Here is a 23,494-nt window from a genome sequence, read left to right as displayed (position 1 = left end):
CACAATGTAGTTTGCAGTGGAATTCTGGGTTTAAAAACCAGTGTGAAGAATTGACAGTCAATTTTAACAATAAGTAATGTGTTGAACATTCCAAATTCCTATTTAATTGCCAATTACCACATTGGGTTTCCATGATTACTGGAGAATGTTTTTTTACAAACAGATTTGAGCACAAGTTTAAAGACACAGGAACTCTGACACCAGTCAAGATCGTGGCTCTTAGGTCAAAAACAAAGAGCAGATTTCACACGAAAACCATTATAAAGCTTCTCTGCTTCATAGGAGCACTGATCAAGCAATGTTGTCCTCGTGATTACACATAACGTAGTGCAGTATAGGAATGTGACACATTTTTTATCACCTCATTCGAGACACAAACATCGGTCCTCCTGGCTTTGGCATTCCTCGCAGACACCGGTGGAACCATCTACCGCATCAGAACATCAACAGGCCGATGCGCACACCTCCTTCATGAATGGAAAATTAAAGACAAGCCACAGTAGCGCGTTTGTGGCCATGCGATCTCAACTATGGACCATATTGTAAACCGCTGTAGACTGCCCTCCTTCAGTAGTAGAATAGCAAAACGACACGAACTATCTCCTGAAGCCCTTTCGTGGCTGGCAGACCTCGATATTGGCGTTTAGCTCCTGAACAATTTGCCATACGTTAAGCATACAATATAATTATTCTTATAACTCATTCGAGACTCACTGAGTTTCAAGACTATATTTCAAGGAAGGTCCTGGAATTAGATGATTTACCAGGTTTAAAAATGAGAGTTTGGCATGTGGAAGAAGACCAGATGAAGGACACAATCCACACACACGAGGGGGTAACATCTTGCAGTCCCACGCCTTCAACGCCTGGCAAGCCCTGGTGGTCGCCCAGGCACAACCCTGCTTAACTTATGGGATTCGACAGGGATCGGACACGCTCAGTCTGAATTGGTCATCGGGATTATGAGGCGTTGCACGAAATTGCATCTTGGCCTGCCTTTCCGTGTCTGCCAAACTAACCGCCGTGCGTCCGTGCTCCGTTCTGGCTCCCAGGCTGCCGTTCTTTCCTGGACATCGTCTTTGTTCTCGATGGCTCCAACAGCATCTGGCCCTGGCCGTCCGTGCTGGATTTTCTCAGCTCCATCCTGGAGACATTCCCCATTGGGCCTGGGCAGACGCAGGTGACTGTGTTGCTGAATGCTGCGTGATAGATCATGTGGAGCTAAACGCTCACCATCATTGTCATCGTTATCATCGGTGATTAGCGGCCATGCTAACGATGCACGGCTCACCAATGAAAATAATTTCGTACGCTTGTGATGCATGCATTATACTGTGCATGTGGAAAATCGATTGTTGTGAACCGTGCTAGTGGACTCGGTAGGGGTTCCCGTGTCAGCTCTGCTGAGCCATTCCAGCACTAAGTGGGCTCCTCGAGTGGGCCACGTAGCCTGCGTTGAGAAGTAAAACCCACGCTCTCTAAACTAACCTTTTTTATTATACCAGGTAAGACCCACTGAGCTGTATAGCTCTTTTTCAGAAACCATCTAGCCGCCACAAATGATAGCTCAACCATATGGCTTATGTGGAAATGTATAGCAGCGAAATATTCTGAACGTATGTTTCTAAATGTGGACGGAAAAACCGGAGGACTGGGAGAAAAATCCACGCGACCACAGGGGGAACATGCAAACTCCAAATATACATGCGGCATTATGGTCGGAATCGAACCCACGACCTCCTGTATATCAGGCGAGGTAGTTAACATCTCACCATTGCGCCAACCTCACCCGAGATGCCCTAAAAACCAGTCGGGTTGATGGACAAGGAGAGGACAAACTCACAGAGCCACGTGACTCACGGAGTGTGGAGAGAAGATCTGGACTGTGCTGGAACAGCCCAGGGCCATTCCTGGGCGTCTGGGACTCCTTGCCAGTCAATAAACATAGTGTGCAATTACTGGGAAAGGTCACAGTCCACTCCTTGACCTTTTGACCTGGCTTTGAGTTTATGGTGGCTAATGATGAGTGTACAATATCCGTCGTGTGTCCATGACGTTGTTTTGCATTGATTCCTTCTGAAAAGGGATGGGCAAGCGTGACATCTGGTGCATGTCCCTGGCCATGAGCCCTTGATATCAGCAGAGCCAAATGGAAATACACGGTGACACTGGTTTGATGGATGACCACCGTGTACGGCGGATGGTTCTAAGCCGCAGGGCTAATTGGTGGGCAGCAGAATAAAATCGCAGCAAAATCTAACGAGTGCTGTACTGTTCTTCTATAGCGACCACCCAAATGTACGCTTACGTCCTAACCTCACACACTCGGCTATGTTCCGTGCAGGTTGGCATCATGCAGTACGGGGAAACTGTGAGCAATGAGATGAGCCTCAACAAGTTCACCAACAAAGCGCAGCTGAAGATTGCAGCCAGCAAAATCCCTCAGCGCGGAGGCCAAGTCACCAACACGGCCATGGGCATTGAGACAGCACGGTGAGCCATTTAGTCTGGTGCCATACCAACACCTCGACACCCTGATATACTACTGGTGTAGAACTCTGGTGTGTGAGGTGGCTGGGTTACTCGGAGGTCAAAGTGCTGAGTTTGCACTGCTGAGATCTTGGTTTCATATCCAGGCAGCCGCCTGTAATTAAATCATGTTCTCAAATGTGGTTAGTTGGTGATATAGTTCAGCGTTGTTACAAGGGACTGCATCACGTTAAATCTGGTTCTGAAATATATTGACCTAAATTCTTGCTGTGGCTTTCACACCTGATGATGATTGCTTGTGTTGCAGTCAAAACGTCGTGATAATTTTTATTGTTTTATATTTTTATTATTTTATTATTTCCCCTCTATGTAACTTTACCGAAAGAACCAAGAATATGAATCCCTGCAGTCCCGTAATCTTTAAATCAAAATCGAGCTATGAGAATGTTTTTCTTCTGAACCTGAAACGTCAGCGGTGCCAGTTCATGCTGCAACTTGTGAGCCTCCTGGCCCGTTCTCACTCTCAGGATTGCAACTCAGACTCTCAGAGGTTGCCAGCCCAGTGTTCTCAACAAACAAGTCATTGAATATAAACGCCAGTCATCTGTTTTGTTGTCACGGAGCAGCTTATATACCGATATGGCATGGCATGGGGGAGGCCTGGGATTTTTTGCTGAACAATTTGGGTTATGGAGCATAGACGTTGCAGGCAGTAAAGTTGTGGTTAAGAGAAGTTTCACCCGATTTGAGCCATTCACCTCACTATGTATTGACTATTACTCTTCTCTCTTTCCTTTCCTTTCTATTTCTTCCTTTTTCTGCCCTTACTCTTACTTTTCTCACTCCTTTGTCTCTTAGACAACTCATTGCACACGAAGTGCTTGCAACAAATGAAGCACAATACTTTGCTGTTCTCGTCAAGGAGCATAAACCATCACACGAACTCCAGTCATCCTCGCAGCAGCTTTTGGCTTAGCCATCGAACAAAGACGGTCACTGCATCGTGCACTTTCAGATGCGCTTCTGCGGCCGTCTGGAACGCTCTTCCTTCCGATATTAGGATGCAACTCGAGCTATGCGCTTTTCAATCTAGATTGGAAACTAATTTCTTCAGAACTTATTTTCGTGTTCAGTTTGTTGTCCTCCTCCCGCACCTACGATTAGCGTGGTTGGATGCATACAGTATGAAAGAAGTTCAACATACATACATTGGATCACCTATAACTCCATGTATTTATCCCCATTGCCTTGATATCTTATAATCTGATTCTGTCTCCCCTCGTAAGAGTTGTTGTTTAAAATACGAATAGGTTTTTTTTTCCTTCAAAACTGAGAAGATTTACTCTATTTCTGCTCGTGGTGTTAATGGGAGCGCCTCTGTGTCGGGTCTAGGGCGACCGCATTTTTGCCGGAAAACGGCGGAAGAGCCGAGGCGTCCAAGGTGATGATTGTGGTGACAGACGGGGAGTCATCTGATGCCTACAAACTGCCAGGGGTGATCGAGGCTTGCAACAATGACGGGATCACTCGCTTCGGCATTGCGGTAAGGGGCAGAGGGGCAAAAGGGAGGAGGAGCAGAGGGACAGAGGAGCACAAGGAAGGGCATTCACGAGCGCTTCTAAGCCTTTGGGCAATGTGGGAGGAGGCTGCACAGATGGCAGTCGCCAATTATGGCTGTACCATACTCATGAGTCTTAATAATGATAATAATACTGGAGTACAGTTGCGTTGTGGGTTTTGTGCTGCTTATTGCCGATGAAAATTTGTGCTGCTTAAAATTGAGAAAGAAAAAACGTGGTTACCACAAATCGCGGGTGTGGTGCTAGCCGGCTTCCACAGGTACTTGCTTGCTCGTAGCGCTTGTCCCAACAGTCTTAAAAGGCTATGGGGGGGACCATTTTTATTTGTTTTCATGCATGATTACGTGGAAACATGTGTGCGTGTTTGTTTGTATGCAGTTATTCCGCTTCACGACGAACCCGGCGACACGAATTCGATTCCCGCTCACGGCCAACACCAGTGACATATATCTGAACCGGTCCTGGGCCTCCCCTAGGTCGACTCAGCCTGAAACGAGTACCTGGTGCGATGTGTGAACATCGCCACTAGGGAGACAAAGGCAGCCGGGCGTGGTGCTGGCCACCCACCCCCTCGTGTGCCATGCCCGGCCTTCATAGGTGCTCGCTAACAGCACTTGTCCCAACAGTCTGTTTAGGCTAAACGGGGGATCTTTGTGTTTTTGCTCCCATTTATCTCCATCCAATGCAGGTTCTGGACTACTACCTAAGTTCCAACATTCCTGTGGAAAAACTCCAAGCGGAGATCCGCTCAATCGCCAGCACGCCCACAGAGAAATACTACTTCGACGTCAAGAGCACAGGAGCACTCGTGGACATCACCAAGGCCCTTGGGGAACGCATCTATAGCCTGGAGGGTGTGTAGTGAATTTATGCGTTATAATCCAGCATTGTGGAGGCAAGCGAGGGTTGGTGAATCACACAAATGTTGTGGAACTCCCTTTCCGGGGGCATCGCGGTGCCATACCCTGCCTGGCTGGCCGGGAGAAGGTGCTACAGCAAATGTGCACTTCAACTATTCCGTCTGTATGGGATATAGTGTTTCCCCCTCACACACGTGGGTTTTCCTGCCACACGTAAACTCTCATTAATGAATCGATAACACCTTAATGTGTAGAGGACCGCGGAGCTTTAGGGGGACTTTAGCGCAGGATCTCCTGCTTCTGCTGTATGTCGTTTCTCGTGCCTCCGAGTCATTCTGTCTCTTTGAGAATGAGCAGATACTGTCCGGCGCGTTAACAAGTTGAAAATATATCATTAGAGAATTAAGTGGTGCTTCCAATAGACTCTACTAGACTCAAATATAGGAGGTCCTGCCAAGTTTTCACAGTTTAGGTGATGTTGGTCTGTGTAATCCCAATTGACGGATTTGCAGATAAATTTTCATCATTTGGGAGTTTGGCCAATGCCAGTTACATCATGTGGTCTTTCAAAACGTCACCTATCTGTTGTTTTATTAGGGAGGTGTTTTTGTTGAATGGACTACATTTTAGTTTTTTTATTTATATATAATACTGTTCATTCGTGGCACACCACGGGAAGTGGAGAATCATCAAGGATACACAGTGTAGATGTTGGGGATTAGAGGGTGGCGATGAGAGGGGAGAGAGGGAGGGAGAGGGGAGGAATTTCGAGTAGCGGTGGCCACACAGAAGTTACCAGATTTATGGGAGGCTTGAGCTGATATAGATGTACAGTTATACACGAGTTTACTGTAGCAGCAATTGTATTCCTTATTCCTGTTATTGTAAGCGTTTTCAACCTTTTACACAATGTCACAACATTTGATTGGTGTGGTTACAAATGGGCCTCAAGTGAAACCCATATTTAGAAATAACATGCCAGGAACTCCGACTTAATATTCATCAACATCATGGAACCTCCTTTGCCAGTACCAAAATAAGAGAATAGGTTTTCCCCTTTTTTTCTGGCAATAAAACAGCTGTGTTGAGATGTTAAAACACCAAACTGAAACCTTTTACAAGGAATCATGTCTGCATGAACCACGATACTTGTGGTCAAAATGCAAACAAAATACTCTGATAACATATGCATTGTCTTTGAAACTGATTGGTCCACACCAGCTTTCTTTTGAGCCTCGTCCCAAACGGTGTTAGACCAGAGGATGCCTGTTTTGTTGCCATAAAAAATGGGAAAACCTATTCTCATTCATCAACATCACAGAGAACAGGCAAGGGTCGGTTTTCCTCCCACAACCCACTTATATGGGCCACTAGCTTTACTACCCGGCTTCACCTGAGACTTGGATACACGCGGAGGGTGGGGGGGGGGTGACGTCAGCAGGCACACTGCGTCACGCTGCCGCATGCGGGTGACATCACAGATGTGACGTCACCGCTCACTTGCCGTGCAAAATATATCAATTATTGCGCCCCCCCCCCCCCCCCCACAAAATACAAAAGTATTTTTTTAATACTTTTTGTATTGTGTACACTGCAAGTTTGTTGCATGTCGGGAAGTACGCTAAACATTTTGAACAGACACACATATTCACAACTTTGCCTTTTATATATATGGAGATAGTTCATAAGGTCTGATATGTGAAGTTGTTTCTTATCAGAGGGGATCCTACTCACAAGGAATTTGTGAATCTTCGGTTTGTGAGGTAATTATGAGGCAATCAATTTGTCCAATGATCCGATGGAAGAAAAGAGGATATTGAAAAAAACCTCCACCAACCTCAGGTAGGACTCTGCTGAAAATGAGTCTTGAGGTTTGGTGAATCTTTCCTGGGTGAATAAAATATAATTTGGGAATACGAGTGTCAGTGGCGTAGCATGGTTGGCATGGGCCCGGGTACAAGGAACTAAATGCCCCCCCCCCTCGCCGCCTTCTGCACCGTCCAATTTCTCCCCTCTCCGTACCCCAGCTCCTGGGCCCCTGTGGGCCAGTGCAGTTACACCGCCTGCAGCCTCAATATCTACGCCACTACTACAGACAGAACCAATGAATGAATTATAGTGACTCTAGATTCATGTTTTAACTTAGATGTGGTATGTGTAAGGCCTTTAAAGCAATTATAACGTATATTGATTACGCTGGGAAAATACATTTAGAGCTGAAAAATGACTGTGATGTTGGCAGAGAAGAGCCCTCACGTCACTGTGTTGTTGTCGCTTTGATTCCCATCAGGAACCAGCGACATCTCAACGTTCGAGATGGAGATGTCAGAGGCTGGATTCTCCATACTCCCCGTGAAGGTACGAGCGGCTCCTGACTACGAAGCTCCTGGAGGCAGAGGTCGCAAACGGGTTTTGATTCCTTACCCGTACCCGGCCGCACCAGGGTCACAAATGGGTACCCGTACCCGGCCGGGTACGGGTACCCGTTCACTTCCCGTACCCGTACCCTACCTGAAATGAGTGACAAACGGTGACTCACCAGTGACTCACGGCCTACCCGTACCCGTACCCGGCCACACCAGGTTCGCAAACGGCTACCCGTACCCGTACCCGGCCGGGTACGGGTAGCCGGGTATCGGGTAGGGTACGGGTATCGGGTAGGGTACGGGTATCGGGTAGGGTACGGGTATCGGGTAGGGCACGGGTATCGGGTAGGGCACGGGTATCGGGTAGGGCACGGGTATCGGGTAGGGTACGGGTATCGGGTAGGGTACGGGTATCGGGTAGGGTACGGGTATCGGGTAGGGTACGGGTATCGGGTAGGGTACGGGTATCGGGTAGCGTACGGGTATCGGGTAGGGCACGGGTATCGGGTAGGGCACGGGTATCGGGTAGGGTACGGGTATCGGGTAGGGCACGGGTATCGGGTAGGGCACGGGTATCGGGTAGGGCACGGGTATCGGGTAGGGCACGGGTATCGGGTAGGGTACGGGTATCGGGTAGGGCACGGGTATCGGGTAGGGCACGGGTATCGGGTAGGGCACGGGTATCGGGTAGGGTACGGGTATCGGGTAGGGTACGGGTATCGGGTAGGGTACGGGTATCGGGTAGGGTACGGGTATCGGGTACCCGGTTGCGACCTCTGCTGGAGTTGCTGTTGTGTGATCTCTCTCCTGGGTTCCCAGCCTCAAGGCAGTTTCATGGATTGAGTTCCCTTCGCCCTGTCCAGTCTTGTGCATTCATTTGCATTTTTGATTTGCAGCTTTTGGTGACTGCAGGAATCCATACTTTTTGGTTCTTTCGGTGAAGTCACGTGGTTAGAAATAAAATAAAATACAACAAATCACGACGTTCCGATCGCAACACAACCGCTTGTGTTGCGATCGAAACGACGTGAACCAAAGAGTATGTAATTTTAATTTCATCAACTGGTCTCCTCTTTTAAGTCGCCGAGCAGCACCCTTATTGTTCTACATCTCGATGTAAACCTTACATGGGTAGAGATATAATGTGTAGACAAAGCGGAGCGTGGATACAGATTAATATGCAGCCCCATAGTTTCTGGACGAGCTGTGCAGTCGCCCTGCGAAATGTTTGTCAAGTAAAAACATGTTGGTCGAAATATAATTAATTCATTGGCGTTGCAGCCTTTCGTCATGAACACTGGGAGCGAGAGCCAGAGCAGAATGCGTGGTAGACAAAAGCAGATTGTATCCTTATTCATTCTCTTTAGCATTTAATATTTGTTTAAAGTTTGTCTTAACATTTTACCATTTCGTGCCCACCTGAGTGTGTTGTATGCCTCCCCCCCTCCTTAAACAAGGTCATGCTAAAGGTCGGAAGATCCGAAAATATCGATCGCTTGAGATTTATCCAAAAGTGTGAAGTCACTGTCATAGGAAGTGATGTCACTTCAGTGATATCACATCTGCGCGTTTTTCCCACCAAAAGTGTTGTCACTTGAAATCGGGCAACGTCACTTCAGTTAGCACGAAGGCACGTAACATAACAGAAATTATCTTAAAAATCCCAAATTCCGAAGACAAAAATATCCAAAAACTCGCCTTAAACAAAAATTATTTTTTTTAAATAATTTTTTCAAATCAAAATTTTTTTTTACTCCAAAAACGATCCCTTCGCACCTATATCAATGAACCCGGACGGAGCGTATATATCGATCGATCGCCCTGGTGGGAGACACTAAGGCTCGACCGCTGGATTCACAGGACGGCTGGCTGCTGGGGGCGGTGGGCGCTTTCGATTGGCTGGGCACCGTGCTGCACGTGCCCGACGCGGGCGGCGCCGGCTCCGTGCTGCTGCCCCCAGCCGCGCTGGCCGCCGAGTTCCCGCCGTCTCTCAAGAACCACAACACCTACCTCGGTCTGTCGCAGCGGCCACCACCACCACCAACACCACCCACACCCACACGGCCCAGCCATCGATGTGCCTGGCCTAGCTACCGACGACGTGATGTGAAGTGTTGCATTCGCTGCGTTCGTTACTTTTGTTGCGGTTGTAGTTTGTTTTGGTATATATACTACCAATAACTCTGTGGCTTTAAAAGGAAAATATATTAACGGGCGATGTTTTTGGAAATGGGACTTCTTCATATCACAGGGCCATTGCCTGTTATTTATTTTCCCATTAAGGCCACAGTGTTGTTGATAAATGTGTAGAGGTGATACGCGCTGGGATTAAGGATCGTATGCACAGTGCGTGATGATTGGCTGTGTAGGTGGTGACGCGCGCTGACGGTGGAGGATCAGGGGTCAGCGCGGGGTCGTGGGTTACGGGGTACCGATTGGCTGTGGGCGGTGACGCGCTGAGAGGGAGTGATCAGGTGGCAGCGCAGTGTGATTGGTGGAGTAATGTTAACACGCGCTGGGGAAAGCGGATCGTAGAGAGAGTGCGTCGTGATTGGGTCATTAAGGAACGACGCTCACGTCGACGCCGCATCAGCTCCGTCCCTCGTGAGCAGGGGCTATAAAAGGGGATGCACACAGGCGTAAGGGCAGTGTGTAACCAGCGAAGAAGGAAGACGGGGATGAAGACCTAGAGCCCTGCGGTACCTAGCCCCGCTGTCCTAAGGGGACCGGGACTCTGTGTAACCCAGAGGCGAGTGTAGTGGGTGTAGCCATAGATCTACACGAGCCGAATGTACTATGTGTAGCCAAGGCATAGGGCTTACACGAGTCGAGTATATTGTGTGTAGCCAGAGGCATAGGGTCTACACGAGTCAAGTGTATCGGGTGTAGCCAGAGGCCTAGAGCTTACACGAGATTAGTGGAGTGTGTCGGAGGAAGAAGAGAGACCACACGTTGTATTGTGATACCTAAAGGATTTAATAAAAGTGTGTTACCCGTCAAGAAGTTCCTGCCGTCAATTCCCATACTTCAACTGGCGTCAGAAGTGAAACGGTCCTCCAAGCATGGATACAAGGAGGAACCGTCGGACCCACGGGATTGACCACGAGGACAACCTCGACGACGCGGGCCAGCGGGCATCAGGGGGTGAGGAAGAGGAGCTGCCCACGGGGCAGGATCCACCGACGGCGCCGGTCGAGCGACGGGGGACTGACACCGTGCTTCGCGAGGCACACTCCCGTCTGGCGGAGCTGCTGCTCGCCGCCGCGTCCATCTTGGCGGAGATCAGCTCGTCGGGAGGAGCGGGGACGGCGGCCGACGTGCTACAGGGTCGCCCTGCAGATTCCCGCCAAAACGATTTGGCGATTCCCGCCATTTCATCCGCTCCAACTTTTGGCGGGAACGGCCATCACCACGTGGCAGCGGTTCTCCATGCGCGGCCGCTGACGTCACCAACGCGCGCGGCGGACCGCCATCACACACCCGCCACTGGGGCCGCCATCTTACACACCGACGGGGGGGCAGAGAGGAAGCACGAGGAGGAGGACGACTTTATCTTTCAGCAGCGCCTTCCCACGTTGTCAGCATTCAAGGCGGAAGGCGGGGATTGGAGCCAATTTCAGCGCAGATTTTTGGCGCATCAAGAGATGTCCGCCTGGTCCGACGCTACGGCACTGCGGGCACTGCCTGCCATGCTGGACGACAACGCGCTCGCGGCCTTCACGTCCGCACGCAGGTCGGACCGCTCCACGCTCAAGGATGCGCTGGCTCTCATGGCCAAAGTCTACGGTCCTCCCTCGGCGTGCCGCCATCATTTCTACGCAAGACGGAAGGCGGACACGGAGACCGTGCTCGCCTACCGCACGGCGTTGCTCGCTCTCGCTGACGCCGCGTTCCCTCGTATGGACGAGGAGGGCCAAGATGCGATGGTTTTGGAGCAGCTGCTCAAGTTGGCGCAGGACCTGGGGGTCCCCATCAACACGGCCGACGACACCGATATTTCTTCATTACGGGTCGCCACGAGCATGCAAGCGCACGAGGTCCTTCAACGGAAGCAGGGGGTCGTCTGCAACGCTGCCGTGCCCTCAACTCCGGGTCCGGTTGACACCGTGCCCCAAGTCGTCAGCCCACGAGAGGACGCGTTCATCGCGGGACGAGCGGGGGACTGGAGGTCGGGGGGTCGTTCGCCTCTGCGAGCGGCCCGCAAGCTGGAGCAACCGAGATCTCCGACTACTGTCATCACCTGCTATAACTGCGGCCTTCGTGGCCACGTGGCCTCCGGTTGCCGCGCCCCACGTCAGCGCGCCATGGGACCTCGGCTGGACGACGACCAAGGCCCCAAGTCATCACTGCAAACCCCGGCAAGTCGCGGCACCTCACATGCTTGGCCCGCATACTCGACACGTATGGGTCGTCGCGTTGCGACGAGGGAGAGCCGAGTAGAGTTCGGGGATTCGGTTCGGAGAGGGGGGTTCGGCCGGGACCGGGGAGACATTAAATGGTCGGAATTGGGGCACAGAATAGTGGCTGCCTCAGCGGGTTCATCCGTCGTTACCGGATCGATTGATGGGGTCGAGGTCAGGGTGTTAGTGGACACGGGGGCGTCGGCGACTATTATTTCGGATCTCATTTATAATATTCTCCCGGTACAATGTCGTCCGCTTCTTCCGGTGGATGTGCCATTTTACGCCGCTAACGGGGGATCGTTGGGCATTATCGGTCAGATTAGGGCGTCCATTTGCATTGGTGATATCAAATTGTCGGGACCCGTTTTCGTTTCATCTTCCCTGGCGGTTCCTTGCCTATTGGGCACTGATTTTTTGGCGAAAATGCCCATCAAAATTCTCATTGATCAGCGTTGCATTGAACTACCATCGGGTCGCCGTATTTCATTTTTGACGAGCCCTAATGTAATTCGGACGGCGTGCGCTACCATTCAGGCGTTAGCAACACAGACCGTGCACGTGCCCCCGGGTTCACAAATGTTGATTCCCCTCCGGTTACGGAAGCAATGGGGGAAGGAGGCCTCGGAACAGGCCATGCTTTTGGGTCCTTCTAATAGGGCTGTTGGAGGTCTCGATTTATCGGTGGCTCACACTTTGGTTGGGGCAGACAGGGATCCGTTTGTCATGGTTTTAAACGCTGGGGCGCGGCCGGCCGTCATTCAGCAGGGCACCGTGCTGGCTCACGCGACACGGGTCCCTGCGGAGGAGAGGCTGGTTGCGCAGGCTGATCCGAGCCCCACGAATAGCGTACCATCAAAGGAGGACCTAGATTGGATTGATATGCTGTGCGCGGACTCTGACGATTTGTCAGCGCTACAGTTGGGTGCGTTGCGCGGGTTGCTGATTGAATTTTCGGATGTCTTCAGTAAACATAAGTATGATATCGGATGCACGGACCTGCTACGCCACCACATTGAAACGGGCGATGCGGCACCGGTCAGGCAAAATCCCTTCCGACTGAGTCCTGCTGAGAAGGAACATGTTCAGTCGGCAGTTAACGATATGCTGGAAGCCGACATTATTTCGCCTTCTTCCAGTCCTTGGGGAGCACCTATTGTGCTCGTTAAAAAGCAGGACGGGTCCCTGCGATTTTGCGTCGATTTCCGCCGCCTGAATAAGATCTCGGTGGCCGACGCATATCCGCTCCCCAGGATGGACGAGTCTCTCGATGCATTGTCCGGTGCGCGATACTTCTCGACTCTTGATTTATTGTCCGGATTTTGGCAGTTGCCACTCGACGAGGAGTCTAAGCCTAAGACTGCATTCCGGACTCCAGGGGGCCTGTTTCAGTTTAACCGGTTACCCATGGGACTTCACTCCTCTCCTGCGACGTTTCAGCGTCTTATGGAATTGGTTTTGTCGGGCTTGCAGTGGGAGACGTGCCTCATTTACCTTGACGATGTCATTGTTTTCGGTAAAACGTTCGAAGAACACCTCCAGCGATTGAGAGGGGTGTTCTTGCGAATGCGATCAGCTAAATTAAAGTTTAAACCGGCCAAATGCCATCTTTTTCGTAAATCCGTGAGGTACTTGGGTCACATTGTCGACTCTTCGGGGATTTCTACCGATCCTGCGAAGACGGACTGTGTCAGTTCGTGGCCGACGCCCACGTCAGTGTCAGACGTGCGCAGTTTCATCGGTTTTGCTTCGTATTATCGCCGATTCGTTGAGCACTTCGCCACCATTGCAAAGCCCTTGCACGCTTTAACGGCAAAAGGAGTGAAGTTCCGGTGGGGACCGGAGGAGGAGGCTGCATTCTGCTCCCTCCGGGACGCCTTGGTAAGGGCCCCACCCTTGTGCTATCCGGACTTTGAGAGTCCCTTCTTGCTAGACACGGATGCTAGCAACACGGGCATTGGGGGAGTGCTGTCCCAAGTCGTTGGAGGGGTCGAACGGGTGGTCGCCTATGGTAGCAGGGTGTTGTCGCCGGCAGAGCAGCGCTACTGCGTCACCCGTCGTGAACTACTTGCCATTGTTTTTTTTGTACAACAATTCAGGCCATATCTCTATGGTCGTCATTTCACGGTCCGGACGGACCATGCGGCGCTCCAGTATTCATTACGGGTTGCCCAGCCCTCGGGCCAATTGTCGCGGTGGTTGGAAGTCCTCCAGGACTATCAGTTCACGACTACGTACCGTAAAGGGTTGCGACACACGAATGCCGATGCCCTGTCGCGGTTGTTGCCTTGTCACAAATGTGCGTGCTTATCGGGATCGGCGCGCTGTGAACCTCCGGTTACGGAAGGTAGGGAGGCGTTGGTTGCGACCGCGAGCACACCAATTGGGGATGGTCCCGCTACCCCAGGGGGTCAGGACTCGCTGCTCTCACTGTCGTTGATTGAGTGGGGCCGTCTCCAAATGGCGGACAGCTCCCTGCTGGCATTGCGCCGAAAGACGGAGGGTTCCGAAGGTAGCCACGACCGAACTGGCTCCTACGAGCTTAAGCAGGGCCTGTTGATGAGATGGGACAGTTTGTCCCGGCGGCATGCGATTGTGGTGCCTTCTGCTGTGAGGGGGAAGGTTGTCTTGGCCGCACACGAACGCCTCTTGCATTTGGGAGTTAACAAAACGCTTGCCCTGCTTCAGCGTGACTATTATTGGCCGGGAATGGGGGGTGACGTGGTGAATATTCTGAAGGGTTGTGTTGAGTGCGCCAGACGGAAACCACCGCCCGTGGCAGCTAATCCACCGCTGCAATCTATTCAGGTCTCGCGCACTAACGAGCTCGTTGCACTCGATATTCTGGGGCCCTTTCCGGTCACGCCTAGGGGTAATAAGTACCTGTTGGTGGGGGTCGAATATTTTACCCGGTGGCCTATGGCGTGGCCACTCGCCAACCAGTCGGCGGCGGCTGTGACGGACGCCTTTGTCCAGGGCTACGTCCTGGACAAGGGGGCTCCCGAACGCTTGCTGACTGACCAAGGGAAAAATTTTTCGAGTAAATTACTGCAGGAGGTGTGCGACCTGTTGGGTACCAAAAAGGTGCGTACCTCCCCGTACCACCCGCAGACGGACGGGATGGTGGAGAGGCTTAACAGGACATTGACCTCTATGCTGTGCCAGCAGGTGTGTGAGTCGCATGTTGATTGGGACCTGCAGGTCCCTGGGGTCCTTGCCGCGTATAGAATGGCCCCCCATGCAGCTACGGGGTTTTCCCCGTTTTTTCTAATGTACGGTCGGGAAGCCGACCCGCCCATGGAAACGCAGCTGGGTCTGCCCGCACCACGAACTAATTCTAAATTGGCAGAGCATATTAAATTTAATATTCATAAACTGACAGAGGCAAGGGAGGCCGCACGGCTTAATTCGCGGGCTCGCCAAATTGCGAACGAGCGGTTGCGGGCACGGAAGGTGTCCGTGCGCAATTGGGAACCAGGTGACAAGGCCTGGCTGCATTGCCCTCAGGCACCTTTGGCCACGTCGCCTAAATTGTTGAAGCCATGGCGGGGACCCGTGGAGGTCGTGCGGGTGGCACGCCCCCAGTGCGTTCAGATAAAATGGGGGAAACGCCGTTGGTACGTCCACCCCTCCCGACTGAAACCGTTCTCGCCTCCGTATGGCCTCCCCTTGTGTCGTGAGGGCCGAGCATGTGACGTGACCGACGACCCGGAGGGGGAATTGTCCTTGCCTGCTCCTCACATGTCTCCGCCTGATCCGCTCCCAGGTGTCTCGGAACTGACTGCTGCCGACCACCGGCGGCCGGATCTTCACGGCGGGGCCGGTCCTTCCAGGCCCGACCCGTGCCGTCTAGAGCTGCCGGAGACACCGGACGGTCGCCAACGTCCCGTTCCATACGACGGACCGGCCAGACGGACTCGCGCTAGGTCGCGCTACTTTGTGTAACCTACCACGTGCGGAGTCGAGGCAGCCGGAGCGCCTCGGCACTGCGTGGGTCACAGTGACACTTGGCGCGTTCGTTTTACGGTGTTCGCTTTTATTGTGTTGTTCGTCGGGCTGTATATTGCTTCATATTTAAGGTTGTGTTATGTTGTTGTTGTTGTGTTACGGGGCACACTGGGATGTGGAGTTCTTTATTACTGCGTTGCGTTATGTTGTGTTGTAGGTTAACAGCCGGGCCGGCTGCAAGCTATGTGGGAGGGGGTGATGTAGAGGTGATACGCGCTGGGATTAAGGATCGTATGCACAGTGCGTGATGATTGGCTGTGTAGGTGGTGACGCGCGCTGACGGTGGAGGATCAGGGGTCAGCGCGGGGTCGTGGGTTACGGGGTACCGATTGGCTGTGGGCGGTGACGCGCTGAGAGGGAGTGATCAGGTGGCAGCGCAGTGTGATTGGTGGAGTAATGTTAACACGCGCTGGGGAAAGCGGATCGTAGAGAGAGTGCGTCGTGATTGGGTCATTAAGGAACGACGCTCACGTCGACGCCGCATCAGCTCCGTCCCTCGTGAGCAGGGGCTATAAAAGGGGATGCACACAGGCGTAAGGGCAGTGTGTAACCAGCGAAGAAGGAAGACGGGGATGAAGACCTAGAGCCCTGCGGTACCTAGCCCCGCTGTCCTAAGGGGACCGGGACTCTGTGTAACCCAGAGGCGAGTGTAGTGGGTGTAGCCATAGATCTACACGAGCCGAATGTACTATGTGTAGCCAAGGCATAGGGCTTACACGAGTCGAGTATATTGTGTGTAGCCAGAGGCATAGGGTCTACACGAGTCAAGTGTATCGGGTGTAGCCAGAGGCCTAGAGCTTACACGAGATTAGTGGAGTGTGTCGGAGGAAGAAGAGAGACCACACGTTGTATTGTGATACCTAAAGGATTTAATAAAAGTGTGTTACCCGTCAAAAAGTTCCTGCCGTCAATTCCCATACTTCAAATGCATTGACTGTTTTTGTTATTTGTGCTTGTGCACCACTTTCAAACTCTAGTTTGGGAGTATCTATGAAAACATTAGCAGTGAGGTGGTGCTCTGCTCCATTGGCAGCCTCGTGCTAGTGGTGGAAATTGCACATTCCGAGAACTAGTCTCTCCACAGGCAAATTAACATTTCACTTTTCACAAAGTAGTGCTCTTTTTATCGCCACTTATTTGTGAAAAAGGTGGCATATCCGCAACTATCCAAGATGCTCACATTCTCACGTGAGTTGGGCAGGTCTTTCCCAGATTTCAATATTTCCACTCGACCTGCATTCTGATGTTGAATTCAGGCCAACCCCAAGAAGTGAAATTACCTGGAAGAGTTTTGGCTTCTGTCTCAATTGGCAGCTAAATTCGGCTTGCCTAACCGCATTATTGAAACGGGGCGTGGAGTTTTGGTGGGCCAAGGGGGAGAGGAGCGGGAGGCGACTCGCTTACATAGCTCGGCTCGTGTTTCGTGGACACGTAGTGAGACCGCACAACTCTTGCGTTTCTGTCACGTTCAGGGTACTCGCTCTCATCCGCAAGCCTGCAGGGGAAAACCCTGTACATCGCGGGAGCACCTCGCTACAACCACACGGGCAAGGTGGTCACGTTCGGCAGGGACGACACCTCCACGGATTACGCTATTCGCCAGGCCCTGGTCGGGGAACAGGTACTATTACTGAAATATATTTATTTTACCAGGTAAGGCGCACTGAGCCATATAGCTCTTTTTCAGAAGCGACCTGATCACAAATAATAGCCCAATGAAGTGGCTTATCATGTGGAAATGTATAGCAGCCAAATACTCTAAACGCATGTTTCTAAATGTGGAGGGAAAAACCAGAGGACCCAGAGAAAAATCCACACGACCACGGGGAGAAAGACACACAGTTTCCAAATATACAGCAGGCATCAGGGTCGGGATCGAACCCATGACTTCCTGTATACCAGGCGAGGTAGTTAACATCTCGCCACCGCAGTGAGATGGCTCTTACAGGCCAGCCGAGGTTTTGGTGGTGGTCGTCGACAGCACTTTAGAGTAGTGACAGTACGTGATGCAAAAAGGTGATTTCTGGACAAAAAAAGGTGCGGTTTGTAACAGTGGGAAAGGTTTTCCCCATCATGCCTTGCATGTCACATCACATCATCACCAAAGGGGCATGCACATTGCCTTGTTGAAGGCCAGAAAAAATATGCTCGGTGATTTGCAGGCTGAAAGGGGGCTACGGCATGGGTGTCCCTGTTGTTCAGTGGAGAGACCGCTGAAGCCAGGGGGTGGGACACTAGGGGGTCTATGTTTGACTCGGTTTGGTGCCAAGTTAGTGTTGACAATTAACTTAAAAAAAAAACACAAACAACAAGTACTATTCAACTATTTGTCATGGATGTTACGTAATTAACACGTTGTAAACCTCGTCGCTTGCACGTTAAGCAAGGCTGCCCTATGTCCCACCCCAGCGGCTATTTCATGAAACATATGGGGGCAGTGCTCCTGCGTGAATGACTCCGATCACGAGCACCTCGACTCTTTGCATCCCGATCTCTAAACTCACAGCCACGGTGAGTCATCATCTGTGATCAGATCGCTTCTCAAAAAGAAGCTAATAGCTCAGTGGGCTTTACCTGGTAAAATAAAATAGGCTCGTTTTATTCATATATTTTTAGTTATTATCCTTCCTATACTTTGCACTCCTATCGCGTTTGTGTATTGTTTGTTGTTCTAACGTTCTGAGCCGCCCCTACTGGACATCTGTGAGAAAGAGCTTTATAGCTTATCGGATTCCTCCAGTGTAAATACATATTCTGATTCACTTGCAAATATGCGGCGTCCCCTTTGCCCCTTCCCCACCCACCCATCGCCCACCGCCCAGACCGTGGAGTGCTGCGTTTGAAGCGCTGTGCCACCTTCTGTTGGCTAGGGGCAGTGTTTGTTTCTCAACTCCAATCCTTGCGACCTCCCCATGGCCCACCTTTTCATGGCTACAAATGTTTTTCTATCCACAATAAAAATTAGCCCACAGCACACACCACACACACACACACCTGATAGTTGGTAATCGTGGAAAGCTGCAACGTGAGGGATTTCGCGAGGACTGGAGCTGAGAAACACTGGTATAGCAGCCCAGCGGTGAGACTTACAGGCATACCTCGTGTCTGATGATGAATGGACTTTTAAGCTGCGCGCCTCATTAGTTTCTTTTCTCGAGGAGGATTGTTTTGTTTCTCGATGACGAATGCGCCGGCGTTCCGGCGTGAGCGTTATCCGGTGAGCGGTCCGGTCACCGGGCACGCCGCCGCGTTGCCGTGACCCGCAGATCGGTTCGTACTTTGGCGGGGAGGTGTGCGCCATGGACGTGGACGGGGACTCGGTGTCGGACGTGCTGCTCGTGGCCGCCCCCATGTTCATGGACTCGTCCCGCAAAGAGACGGGCCGCGTCTACCTCTACACGTTCAGCCCCCAGGTGTGCCCCGCCGTGACCCCGGCGCTACAGACAAACTACTGCAAAAGGTGGCCGGGAGGCTTTAGGGGTCAGACCACTGAGCTGGTATGAACGAATACTGGTTCCCCTCAATATGTACCCCTACCCCCACCCCGAAAATATATATTTGGTGAATGTATTTTCTCCCCAGGGTAAATTTTAGTTATTCCCTCCAGTGAACATTTGTTACCGGCATACATTGGTTGATCTTCTTGGTTCTTTCGGTAAAGTCACGTAGAAGGGAAATAAAAAAATATAAAACATAATAATAAAAATTCTGTATGTTTTATTTTTATTATTTTATTATTTCCTTCTACGTGCCTTTACCGTAAGAACCAAGAAGATGAATCCCTGCAGTCACGAAAGCTTTAAATCGAAAAATACATTGGTTGCTCGCTAACAGCACTAAACAGCGTGGCCTGTTGAAGGCTATTTGGGGGCTCTTTGTGTGTGTGTGTCTTTGTCTTGCTGTGCCCATGCAGGATGTGCTGTGTGCAGCACTCATCTCTCCCCGTGTGCGTGTGTGTGTGAGAGTGTGCGTGAGTGTGTGCATATGCAGAGGAGCGGTAGTGTAGCAGTTAGCACGCTGCACTACGAACCTGGTGACCCGAGTTCGATTCCCGATCGGGCACAACACCAGTGATGATTATCTGAAACAGTCGTGGGCCTTGACTAGGTCGACTCAGCGTCAAATGAGTACCTGGTGCAGTGTGTAAACATCTTCACTTGGGAGACAAAGGCGGCCGAGCGTGGTATTGGCCACCCACCTCCTCGTGTGCCGTGCCAGCCTTCATAGGTGCTCACTAACAGCACTTGCCCCAACAGTCTGTTACAGGCTAGACAGGGAATCTTTGTCTTTGTTTGCCTTTGCACGTGCGCAGGGTGTGCTGGAGTGGAGCGCTCACCTCTCGCCGGCCGAGAGCCAGGACTCGCGCTTCGGCTCGGCTCTGGCCGCCGTCCCCGACCTCAACCAGGACGGCTGGGGCGAGCTGGCGGTGGGGGCTCCGCTGGAGGACGAGCGCCAGGGCGCTGTCTACCTGTTCCAGGGCTACGGCCGCTCCCTACGCACCACCCACGTGCAGGTGCTGATCCCCCCGCCCCCCTCACGTAAATCCCTCTCTCCCCCTCCCTCCCCCTCCCTCCCCTTCTTCCCCTCCCTCTGTCTCTCGAACTGACGGAGCTATTTTGTTGAATGTAATCGATGTGTTTTGTCGAATTCATTCATCAGCGCGTCGCGGCATCCGCACTCGGCCCGAATCGCCTCCAGTACTTTGGCCGCGCGCTCCACGGCATGCTGGACATGGACCGGAGCGGCATCCCCGACCTCGCCGTCGGGGCCAACGGCAAGGCCGTGCTGCTGTGGTAAGGAGCCAGTGGCATGGCTCGAGCGTGCAGGCGCTGCAACTGCAGCGTGGCTCACGGAGCCGCTGGGCTATGAAGAGAACAGAAGGTGGAGGGTGCGAGCGCTCATGGTAATTGGCTGGGGGGGGGGGGGGGGGCTCAGCGCTGGCTTTAGGCTTAGGTTGATGTAGGTGGTGTTCCTAGGGCAGCGGAAGATCGTTGCGACTCTCAGCACGGGTCAAGTATCACAGCCGGGTGGCCTGCGATTGTAGGATGTGCGCATGCGGACTGCCGACATTGTCTGAAATGCACGGCGTGTGTGAAATGCGCTGTCGGCACGTGGAGAAGTGAGGTTTCAGTTTCATTTATTAGGTATAGCCCTGTGAGCCATGAGGCTCTTGACTCGGGTGGAACCGCAACAAACAAAAGATGAGCAAAGAACATCTTAAAGTGACAACGCGCAACAGAAACATCCAGGAAAAACCAGTAAAATCTTCGAGAAAAAAGCACTGTATATCAACGCTGTGTGCAAAAATCCCAATGGGATGCAAGTCTAACAATAACCATAAGACAATTTCGATAAAGTTATCAGGCCAACTCCGTACTTTAACTAACATGGCTTAACCATACGTTTACGAAATCACCAAAATAAAGGGAGACAGCGATAGAACGCGGCACGTGCACGGACACACCTCCGATCAGCACGGTTGGCTACATATGGCACGAAAGAAGTTCAACATGAACACACATGCCGCTAAAAGTGACCGCGATTTTCCATCAGGTCCCGAGCGATCGCACGGGTCTCGGTGACGGTCAAATTCAACCCGAACAAGATCAACATGATGGACAAGACATGCAAGGGGATGGGGCAGGACGCTGTTTGCGTGATGGCACAGATGTGCCTCAGTGCCAACGTGCGGCCTGCTCAAATGGCCGGCTCTCCGCTTGGTGAGTGAAGTGTCAACACCCCATATGGTTGCGCTGTTTGTGGACACGGGGGTCAAAATCACAGCTGTCGATGCCACCACGACTCTGCAGCGCTGTCTCGCTTCTGGCAAATCCCACAGCTGCTGCAAAGTAGAAACGGATCCTCCAAGATTTGCGCAAACAGTCTCCCAGTATCCTACCATCTGGCTGCCAGGGCCCTATACAATTTAATTGAATGCACAAATGTGTACTGAATTGAAAAGCACCCATTACGAATTGAAAAATGTTGACACGCACACAATTCGAGGATGTGTCTTCGCTTACTAATCAATTTTAGTTCATGAAGTGATACGTCGTTACAATTGCAAACCATCGGCTTTTGGGCAACATGGATGCGTATCGAGCTGTGCGTGGGGCTACTCGACAGGAAGGTGCTGTGTACACGGCCAGTAGAGCAAAAACAAGAATCTGTAACATGTTTATCTTGCACTTGTGACTGTCAGACATTTTTACTCGTTCTTGGCACAGCAATCTCATGATGGTAATTTTCTATGAGTCAGCAATGTGATACTAAAACTCTAGACATAATAATTATATGTATCTTTTTATAGTGTCGGTCATGCAAAACTGCACCTCACAATGCTGTACAAGGCAACAGCAATAAAATAAAATAAGGAACTGAAGTGCCCCTCACAAGACACATAGCACACCCAAACCAAGGCCAGCTCAAAGGCCACTATCCATCAATCACGAACAAAGCTTGCACAATGTCCACTCTTAATAAACTAGTCCCACTTTCCACAGCAATGCAAAGGTTTAAAAGCCTACTTCTTGTCCGCACTCGATTAAAAACGTGAGCGCATTTGCCCGGCAGAGCTGGTGTACAACATGACTCTGGACCCCGTGCGGTCGGTGTCGCGCGCTCACTTTGTCGGCGGGGTGGAGCGCACCCTGCAGGGCACTGCGACCGTCCGGCCAGATACCTCCTCCCCGTTCTGCAGGGACTACACTTTCTACGTGATGGTGAGAAGCGACACCGAGACGCGCACCCGCCCCCCGTTTTTCAGCGATAGTGCTCACGGCAATATTTCCTTCTCTTGGTTATTGACAAGACCCTCCGTCAAAAGCTGAATTTGGTCGTCTCGATTCGCCATCTGCATTGCGCTCTTCCCTCGCAGGAGCTCGCCGACATCGTGAAGCCGCTGGAGCTGCGCGTGGACCTTGCCCTGAGAGACCCCGAGCAGGGGCCCGTGCTGGATGCGGAGGAGCTCAGCAGCAAGATCTTCGAGGTCTGGAGAACCGTCGTGGCCTAAGGCTCACAGTGGCTGAGGCCAATTCTCTCATTTTTTGGTCATCTTTTCAGGCCATACGGCAATGTTGTTGGTGGTCAGGGATAGATGAATGCAGAGGATTTAGGGACTGCAACCAAGGGGCTTTGATTTTGACGGGCTCCTAAAAATATTTGCTGCTTTATAATGGTTCACAAGCAACACTGTAGCATTATAATACATCCTATAGGTAATTTTCTAATTAAAGCCATCATGTCACTGCGTGCATTACTGCCGGGGCTGTGTCGAAATTATACGTTTTGTTTGGTTTAACTTCGATTTAGCTTTACTTAGAAAATTTAGCACAGGTGGTGATAAGACAGGAAATAGAAGGAATATTTGAGTGGGGAACCCGCAATACTGTCCCAGTCCTTAGCCCCCATCAAACGTCAAAGAGCAAAAACCATCCCCCCCACTGGCTCCACCATTGATCACGTGAACTCTGGCCATCCTTGCAGCGACTTTTGGCTAGCCATCGAAGAAAGGCTGTCACTGCATTGCACACTTTAAGATGCGTTTCTGCGGCCGTCTGGAATGCTCTTCCTTCCGATTTTAGGAAGCCACTGGAGCTATGCACTTTTAAATGTAGATTGTAAACTAATTTCTTTAGAACTGATTTTTGTGTTTAGTTTGTTGTCCTTCCCCCGCACCTCCATTAGCACGGTTGGCTACGTGCGGTGTGAAAGAAGTTCAACACACATACATAGAATCACCTATAACTCCATGTATTTATCCCCGTTGTCTCGATGTCTCATAATCTGAT

At 51.4% G+C, this 23,494-nt stretch overlaps 1 protein-coding gene across 1 annotated transcript in view; it reads left to right on the top strand.

Annotated features, from left to right (window-relative positions):
• The window catches only part of LOC133343793 (integrin alpha-11-like), a 56,237-nt gene that overhangs the window by 18,709 nt on the left and 14,034 nt on the right, over positions 1-23,494 (top strand). Inside the window, 13 exon segments of the mRNA XM_061553625.1 lie at positions 1,053-1,180; positions 2,345-2,493; positions 3,883-4,033; positions 4,759-4,924; positions 7,221-7,288; positions 9,157-9,310; positions 17,177-17,325; positions 18,971-19,117; positions 20,017-20,217; positions 20,364-20,497; positions 21,258-21,424; positions 22,278-22,426; positions 22,582-22,692. Coding sequence (XP_061409609.1) covers positions 1,053-1,180; positions 2,345-2,493; positions 3,883-4,033; positions 4,759-4,924; positions 7,221-7,288; positions 9,157-9,310; positions 17,177-17,325; positions 18,971-19,117; positions 20,017-20,217; positions 20,364-20,497; positions 21,258-21,424; positions 22,278-22,426; positions 22,582-22,692 — 1,874 coding nt within the window.

This window comes from Lethenteron reissneri, chromosome 18 (genome assembly GCF_015708825.2).
Source record: "Lethenteron reissneri isolate LAM-NWPU_2019-01 chromosome 18, ASM1570882v1, whole genome shotgun sequence".
Classification (NCBI taxonomy): domain Eukaryota; kingdom Metazoa; phylum Chordata; class Hyperoartia; order Petromyzontiformes; family Petromyzontidae; genus Lethenteron; species Lethenteron reissneri.
This window is presented reverse-complemented; position numbering and strand designations above follow the sequence as displayed.